This window comes from Priapulus caudatus, unplaced genomic scaffold (assembly GCF_000485595.1).
Source record: "Priapulus caudatus unplaced genomic scaffold, Priapulus_caudatus-5.0.1 Scaffold733, whole genome shotgun sequence".
NCBI classification, from domain to species: Eukaryota; Metazoa; Priapulida; class Priapulimorpha; order Priapulimorphida; family Priapulidae; genus Priapulus; species Priapulus caudatus.
Window position 1 is genome coordinate 144396 of NW_014577794.1, and position 9480 is coordinate 153875.

General features: G+C 39.7%; 1 protein-coding gene and 1 non-coding gene across 2 annotated transcripts in view; one reads left to right on the forward strand and one right to left on the reverse strand.

Moving 5' to 3' along the window:
- Positions 1–9480, reverse strand: part of LOC106813171 (glycosylphosphatidylinositol anchor attachment 1 protein-like) — an 18642-nt gene that overhangs the window by 8075 nt on the left and 1087 nt on the right. Inside the window, exons 2-7 of the mRNA XM_014817240.1 lie at positions 8509–8608; positions 8157–8298; positions 7716–7826; positions 6657–6853; positions 6255–6448; positions 5789–5942 (exon numbers count right to left, since the gene is read on the reverse strand). Coding sequence (XP_014672726.1) covers positions 5789–5942; positions 6255–6448; positions 6657–6853; positions 7716–7826; positions 8157–8298; positions 8509–8604 — 894 coding nt within the window. The 5' untranslated portion in view covers positions 8605–8608. The remainder of the gene's footprint in view (positions 1–5788; positions 5943–6254; positions 6449–6656; positions 6854–7715; positions 7827–8156; positions 8299–8508; positions 8609–9480) is intronic.
- On the forward strand, positions 1267–1340 carry Trnak-cuu. The gene has a single exon. It is a non-coding gene; the product is annotated as a tRNA-Lys (tRNA).

Here is a 9480-nt window from a genome sequence, read left to right on the forward strand (position 1 = left end):
AAATAAGATATATCTGCTTGTGTTATTGCACGTGAGATTATTTGTGTTTGATATTATAGGGGCCCAGATTGTCAAAATGATGGCAGGTCGAGTTAGAGCTTGGAGTCGTTGACTAAAGCCAACACGTTTATTTTATTAGTTAGTGCCTTTTTTATTGTACCAATGGCTACAATATAGCGAGACACGTTGCAAAGATACCCTATGGCGGTTCCTGCATACTTAGTTGTATAATCCAGTGATAGAGTGAAGGACTGCATGATTAGAGCTACTTACCACATGAAAAAATACAATTCTCTTAAAATTTCCCAAGCATCAATAACAAACAATTATATAGATTTAGAATGGAGTAGATTTGATGGTTTTTTCGGAATCTGGCTGTCTGTCATTTCAATTTGTTTGCCATCACTTTTTGCACCAATATTTTAACAGTCTTAGTTCATCATGGTAATTGATGGATGATTCACTGATAATTGATGAGGTTTTTGTGTAACTGAATGCATCACAGATATCAATAATGAAGTTTTTACCATTACCATCTTTGTATGTATGTGTTCTTCCTTTACTTTCCCTTGGTTCCCCTATATTGAAGGAATATTTTAATATTTATACCGCCGCAAAACGAAGTTTGAAGGGGGTATACTATATAGGAGGCATCTTATATGGCTGTCGGTCGGTGCGGCGCGGGGCGGGCAGTCGCGTCCGTTGCAAAATTTTGTGGCACGAACTACTTCCACGTTTTCAAGGGATTTTATTGAAACTTCATACACTTGATTCACCTATGAAGTCTAGATGTTGCGTGACCATTTTTTGTGCTACGCATCGGGTCAAGGCATTGCCATGGAAACTGTATATCATCTTTGATTATACCCCATGCCGTGGCAAAAAGTTTGTGGCATGAACTTAAGGAGTGTAGTCCCATTGTGGTTCTATGTTGTTCTTTACTAATAATATATGCCACACCATGACCTTCCATTTTCCTCCGACAAAGTGGTATTGCGCGGTATTAATCACTATCACTCAGTATCAGTAATCACTATCAGTGTAGTTTCTTCTAGTTTGCCTTGGCAGCCATCCAAGTTATCTTTCTCCTCTTAAAATTTAATTATTACCCCTGAAACAATGCTTCGAAAGAAGTCATAAAAAAATAATATTCTGACACTGGATATCATATACTATTCATATTTTCTATTAATTATTGCATGTTTATGTAAAGGAAGTGATTGCCTGATTCGATATAGATACTTTGAAAATGCTATAGCTATAATAGCCCGGCTAGCTCAGGCGGTAGAGCACAGGACTCTTAATCCTGGCGGTCGTGGGTTCGAGCCCCACGTTGGGCCGAAGTTTTTTATTTTTAGTTTACACCCTGAGAATGGTGCCATAGTACCATAGAAATAGTATAGAAGACTATCTATTATTATATCTATCTATCTATGTATGTATATATTATTTCTATGCACTGATGCCCTACTGTAAGTGTTGTTGCAAAAGCAATGTAAGTACAAGTAATGCAATCTGTTAATATTTTCTATAGGCACATATTTCTCAGAGAATGCTCTCTCTTCCCTGGCTTGCTGCAGTCTGAGTTTAACTTGCGGAAAGAGACTCAAAACACTTACTATGAAGAACTGAGGAGCGTGTTTGCAAAACACAAACAAGTATGTTGTCAAGTAATGCTGATTAGGGTCTATGTCTCCCTGGGTACTGCGTTCCGTACCCTGGTAACTATTTGATATGGTTAGCAGGTTAGGGTTAGGGAGTAGGCGTAGGCGACTCCCAGACTCGTTTAGGGGAGTAGGCGACGGTACGGTCCGGGAATATTAGATAGTACCAGGGTACGTTCGGTATACCCAGGGAGACATAGACCCTGGCAAGCCTCAAGTAATACGTAGACTTTTTTTTAATAATGTGACTTAAAAAGAATTTTTTAAAGAAATTTGAGTGCCATTATTAATTGTTACAAACATTTTCCAAGTTTTTCAGACACTGATAGCAGTAGTGTTTGCTTTCTAATGCAATGTAGCAGTAATAGTAGTAATGCAAGATAAGGTCTATGTCCCCCTGACCTCTGTTTGACCTGGCTCGTTTAGCTATTTTCTGACCAATATATATAATAATATATATATATATATATATATATATATATATATAATATAATATATATAGGGTTAGGGTTAGGGTTAGTGAAATAGCTAAACGAGCCAGGTCAAAACAGAGGTCAGGGGGACATAGACCCTATGAGCAGTAGTAATAGTAAGTAATTTTAAGACTGGGATCTGTAGCTGTTGCCTCACTCTGAATGGACACGACAGGTTATATATGCAGACTTGTGGGTGTCCTTATCACTGATTAATTTCTTATTATGACAGAGGATGGATATATCAAATTTAGTTATAATGATGCTACGGCAAGCATACAAAAAAATCAAAAATTTTTTAAGACTTTTAAAATTAGTAAAGAGTAAAAACTTAACTTTAGGGTGATACTCCATTAGAAGTGTTTGCAACTTTAATGTCATTAATGGTCATAATAGCATAATATATATATATATCAGGAGTAGATAATAGGGAAGGAGTGTGACTTCAATAAACAGATTGCCCGTGTGGTATCTCCGGATTGCGGGTGTATACGAGGAAACGATTTCGCACGATGCTAGGCGAATGTACTGTGTACGATTTGAGCTCAAGTTGGATGAGTTACGCGTAGTAAATCGTAGGTATTATAAGGTAGTAAATGACGAAATTTTTCTTGTTTATTGAAGTCACACTTCCTTCCCTATTATCTACTCCTGATATATATATATGGTCATATATTATAGTTTGTGGTTTAATGTCATTTAGGTTAGGGTTAGGGTTAGGGTTAGGATTATCAATCATTAATCATTAATCATTAATAATTAATGATATCAAAGTTGGGAACACTCCTAATGGAGCGTTGGCCTAACCCTGTGCCGCAGCGTGAATGAGAGTGGTTGTCATGCAGGGGTAGTGATGAATGTAATAGTTTCCACCATTTCTTTCAGTGAAATGCCTGCATCTTGGCTGAGCAACAAGTTCATGGAGCTTGGTTGGAGGTTTATTCACAGAACTTTTCCATGAATCATCCATTAAAAAAGCACACTGTATGTATATCATGTCATCCAAATTGGCTAGATTTCTCTGATAAAAACCTTCACAATCATGTAGGTACAATGGGAAAATGCTCAAAGTCATTTTAATGCCTATACCCACTGACAGTACAATGATACATTCTGTTATGCTAGTCTATCTTTTGTCTTTATTAAATATATGCTGGAGATGTACTAATCATACTGTGATTATCTGTGGTTGCAGCGTCGTTAGTGGGACAAACGTTTACGCGATCATGAGAGCTCCTAGGATGGCCAGCACAGAAGCTGTAGTGCTCAATTTGCCCTTCAGGAAGTCGAATCTTCCCGTGTTGCTCTGTCCCTGGCCGCTCGCCAAAGTATATTTCAGGAGTCAGTGACAGCGATGCACATTTATATATAAATATATATATATATATGCAATTTAATTAGCTATAATGTGTAAAAGGTAGATTTTAGCTGCTAAATTTAATCTGCTGCATTAGCAGTAACATGTTGCTGGGTGAAAAAGGGTTCTGCTATTACTAATGGGAATTATTATCTAGTCTTATTTTACCTATTTTAAACATAATTTAGTTTGCATTGTATTGCATATGTGAATGAGCTACGTAGCCTACCATGAACCTGATATTTTTCCATATACAATTCTATATACTTAAATCGTGATTTTACTGGTAAAGTTATATATTATATATATATTTCACCAGGGCATGCCTACTGGGCAAAGGATGTAATATTCCTCATATCAGAGCAAGACCAGCTTGGTGTCCTAGCATGGCTGGATGCATACCATCACCATGATGACAGCAACTCAGATTGGTGAGTTATTTCATATGGTCTTTAAATCAGAAACATTTTGCAGTGTAAAGGCCAAGACACACTGCATCGACAGCCGACCGACCGTAACGCACAAACGACCTTTTCAGAAAATTAGAAACTATTGTTTCCTATGAGCCATTGCACACACACGCGACAACGACCAGTGACAACCTCAACGCACAAAATATTTAGGAACCTTTCTATCTCCTGCGACAGTCGCGAGCAACACTTTACAAATAGCCAATCGCAGCCATTTCCATCGGCACGTGGACATTACGGATTACATCATAAATAACCCATAATGCTAGCCAAGACGTAGACTGGTCTCTGGCGCTAAACTCGCGCCGCATGTCACAAACAATGGGGCCGCGAACCAGTCTAACCAAAGCGTGCAAGCTGTGGCAAGCTAGCACAGTACGTAAAGTACATGATAATTTGTTGCGTATATTTTACTTTATATACTTATCCTTATACCTAGAGAGTTTTTGCAGCCTGTTATTTAAAAGCAGCAGCATGAGTTTTTGCCGTTTGTTCATGTGATGATGTGTACCACTGTGGCGAGTGTGGGTGAACTTTGACCTAACGTCGGGCGCTGTCGCTGCAGTGTGTTTGCGCCAGTTGCCGCGACTTTGTTGTTTGTCGTTACGGTCGTCGCTGTCGCTGCAGTGTGTCTTACTTCAATGCTGCCAAACTTTAAAGTTGTATACGCATGTTCAGTAAGAGGAGGCTTCACAGCATGAGATATCTGTTGTGATTTTGACAATCTGGGCCCCTATAATATCAAACACAAATAATCTCACGTGCAATAACACAAGCAGATATATCTTATTTGCAACATCCACACCACTAGTGAGACTCAACATGCTGCAAACACATCTCACCCACTCTGCTCACATAATTTTTCATTGACCTGTGGCAGAGAAAAGGGTTACCCATGTTGAGCTAAGTGCCAAGTAGCTACAAGAAACGGTTGAGGACGTCATTAGTTGGGGGCATGGTCAACTTAACCCAACCGCCAACTCAACTCGCATTCTGGCGAGTTTACCCGCCTGGAGGAGGGACAGCTCGATTCGTAGGTCGCGAGGACCCTCCTGGAGATCGGTGAGCTCGTCTCACCGGCTAAAGCCTGGCGCACATTGCGGAACATTTTCCCGAACAAATGCAGCGTGCGAGCTTGGCACTCGCCCGCTCGCCAAAGTCGAGTGAAAATAATATCGGGCGAGTGAAAGCTAAAGCTGACTCGCCCATGTTGGCGAGTAAAAATAATTGTCGAAAACTTTAATCAAATGTTGGTTCCTTACGTTATATATCCAAGCATTGATGAAATACAGTTGTAGCGATTGTGAAGGGCGGCTATCCCACGACATCCTCACTTTATATTATCAAAGGTCGCCGAAGAAGCGCGAGAGCGTGCAGCGCCAGCACAGCGTGGCTGTGTATACGTGCCTGGGGCGGCATATTGATTAATGTACGGGAAGGGGGGTGAGTGCAGGATTGTTTAAGTCACGTTGGCCTTGGTGTTAACAAGTCAATAAAATCGGCGTAACGTGGCGTTTCATTGATGGGGCAAAGCAGCCCGAGAATAAAAGTAAATTAAAATGAACGCTCGGCCGCGTATTTGTCTCAGATTCGGTATTTCGCAAATATCGTATTTCATAAATACGAGGTCTCGTGTGAACGAGGCTGTAATCTCGAAAGCATGTCAATTAAATTTTAAACACCCTTATTCTATACCTGTACTTTGTTTTTATCTACACGGGTGTTCGTGTGTGACTTTACTTCTATACATATATATATATAAACACACATATGCTGCATAGCATTCTGAGTAAGATACACGCTCTTACACTTATGAAAGGATACTTTGATAACAGCAGGAATCACGATCAACCCAAATGGTGGCATGTACATGCCTATGGAGACATAGCGGTCCGTGGATGGCAGGAGATAGAAGAAGAATGACTGATGAAAGCGTTCTAGCAGGTTGTTCAGACTGCGGACGATTCCCTCCACCACTCTGCAACAACACGTGAAGACCGGGGATGCTTCCCAGTTACCTATGCAACAAACTTAATTGAGATAAACTGATAGGTCACCCTACTGGTCGAAGGACTAATAAAACCATTATTCACATGTATGGGTAGGTACAAGGAATTGGCGTAGATTGAAATATCTTAAAATCTTTGAAATTCATATGAAATTTACATTCTACTGGTTTAGCATGTAGGTCAATAATGTCAATATGTAAGCTGACTTTGGTATATCCATGAAAAAGAGAGCAAAATATGTTTTTATAATAAAATTGCAAAATTAGTAACACATTTCACACCTTCCCATTTGCTTAAAGCCGTAGGAAGTTCCCTTTTGCCTTGACCCAACCATTGATACTGCCTCGATGTTGAAACGCTGGAAGAGACCGTGGTTTCCTGAAGGTTGACCTGAAGCTTGAGTTATGACCATAGATAGCATGGTTGTCAGGGCATGAATGTACCCCTTCTGAGATCTTGGTGATCGGTGGTTAGCCTGAGTTAAAACACATGCAAGTAAGTAAATGCAAAATAGCAACTGCAACTTCTGTTCCAATCGATTTTCAGTCTAAACTTATAACGTTAATTTACGAGAATTTTTGTCATAATCTTGTTAGTGAAATCAAAATACAAGGATGCAAGAACCGATCACAAGGCAATCTACATTTTATTGACTACACACATGTCTACACAGCCATTATTACCTTGCCATGAAATGTCGGAGATATATTTTCAGTGTGGCAGAGTCGCACAGCTAAGTTAAACAGGTCCAAATTGGGTAGCTGTCCATCCAGGCCTTCCACTTGCATATCAAATGTTGTGACCCGATCAGCTAGAATTTCCAGGCTAATTGCTGCAAGGATGGAGCCAGCTCTGGACTCTAGATTTGAGCTTTTCAAAACTGGAATAGGAACGTGTGTAGAGTGTCACCACCTACGATGTGCGAAGGCTTGTATGCGAACTCTGCAAATGATCACGCATTTACGTTTAAAAGCGGGAAAAATGCTACCAATACAAGAAATATTCAATGACTGTGAAGCCTCCTGCTGAAAATGCTTATACAACTTTAAAGGTTTAGCAGCATTGAAGTCAAGACACACTGCAGCGACAGCGACCGACCGTAACGACAAACAACAAAGTCGCGGCAACTGGCGCAAACACACTGCAGCGACAGCGACCGACGTTAGGTCAAAGTTCACCCAGCACTCGCCACAGTGGTACACATCATCACATGAACAAACGGCAAAAACTCATGCTGCTGCTTTTAAATAACAGGCTGCAAAAACTCTCTAGGTATAAAGATAAGATAATAAAGTAAAATATACGCAACAAATTATCATGTACTTTACGTACTGTGTCTAGCTTGCCACAGCTTGCACGCTTTGGTTAGACTGGTTCGCGGCCCCATTGTTTGTGACATGCGGCGCGAGTTTAGCGCCGGAGACAAGTCTACGTCTTGGCTAGCATTATGGGTTATTTATGACGTAATCGTAATGTCACGTGCCGATGGAAATGGCTGCGATTGGCTATTTGTAAAGTGTTGCTCGCGACTGTCGCAGGAGATAGAAACGTTTTTAAATATTTTTGTCGTTGAGGTTGTCACTGGTCGTTGTCGCGTGTGTGTGCAATGGCTCATAAGAAACAATAGTTTCTAATTTTCTGAAAAGTCGTTTGTCGTTACGGTCGGTCGCTGTCGATGCAGTGTGTCTTGGCCTTTACACTGCAAAATGTTTCTGATTTAAAGACCATATGAAATAACTCACAATCTGAGTTGCTGTCATCATGGTGATGGTATGCATCCAGCCATGCTAGGACACCAAGCTGGTCTTGCTCTGATACGAGGAATATTACATCCTTTGCCCAGTAGGCATGCCCTGGTGAAATATATATATAATATATAACTTTACCAGTAAAATCACGATTTAAGTATATAGAATTGTATATGAAAAATATACAGGTTCATGGTAGGCTACGTAGCTCATTCACATATGCAATACAATGCAAACTAAAATTATGTTTAAAATAGGTAAAATAAGACTAGATAATAATTCCCATTAGTAATCAGCAAACCCTTTTTCACCAGCAACATGTTACTGCTAATGCAGCAGATTAAATTTAGCAGCTAAAATCTAACCTTTTACACATTATAGCTAATTTAATTGCATATATATATATATATATAAATGTGCATCGCTGTCACTGACTCCTGAAATACTTTGCGACGGCCAGGGACAGAGCAACACCGGGAAGATTCGACTTCCTGAAGGGCAGATTGAGCACTACAGCTTCTGTGCTGGCCATCCTAGGAGCTCTCATGATCGCGTAAACGTTTGTCCCACTAACGACCTGCAACCACAGATAATACAGTATGATTAGTACATCTCCAGCATATATTTAATAAAGACAAAAGATAGACTAGCATAACAGAATGTATCATTGTACTGTCAGTGGGTATAGGCATTAAAATGACTTTGAGCATTTTCCCATTGTACCTACATGATTGTGAAGGTTTTTATCAGAGAAATCTAGCCAATTTGGATGACATGATATACATACAGTGTGCTTTTTTAATGGATGATTCATGGAAAAGTTCTGTGAATAAACCTCCAACCCAAGCTCCATGAACTTGTTGCTCAGCCAAGATGCAGGCATTTCACTGAAAGAAATGGTGGAAACTATTACATTCATCACTACCACCTGCATGACAACCACTCTCATTCACCTCGGCACAGGGTTAGGCCAACGCTCCATTAGGAGTGTTCCCAACTTTGATATCATTAATTATTAATGATTAATGATTAATGATTGATAATCCTAACCCTAACCCTAACCCTAACCTAAATGACATTAAACCACAAACTATAATATATGACCATATATATATATATCAGGAGTAGATAATAGGGAAGGAGTGTGACTTCAATAAACAAGAAAAATTCGTCATTTACTAGCCTTATAATACCTACGATTTACTACGCGTAACTCATCCAACTTGAGCTCAAATCGTACACAGTACATTCGCCTAGCATCGTGCGAAATCGTTTCCTCGTATACACCCGCAATCCGGAGATACCGCACCGGCAATCTGTTTATTGAAGTCACACTCCTTCCCTATTATCTACTCCTGATATATATATATATATTATGCTATTATGACCATTAATGACATTAAAGTTGCAAACACTTCTAATGGAGTATCACCCTAAAGTTAAGTTTTTACTCTTACTAATTTAAAAGTCTTAAAAAATCATTTGATTTTTTTGTATGCTTGCCGTAGCATCATTATAACTAAATTTGATATATCCATCCTCTGTCATAATAAGAAATTAATCAGTGGATAAGACACCACAAGTCTGCATATATAACCTGTCGTGCCATTCAGAGTGAGCCAACAGCTACAGATCCCAGTCTTAAAATTACTACTATTACTACTGCTCGTAGGGTCTATGTCCCCCTGACCTCTGTTTGACCTGGCTCGTTTAGCTATTTCTCACTAACCCTAACCCTAACCCTAACCCTAACCCTAAC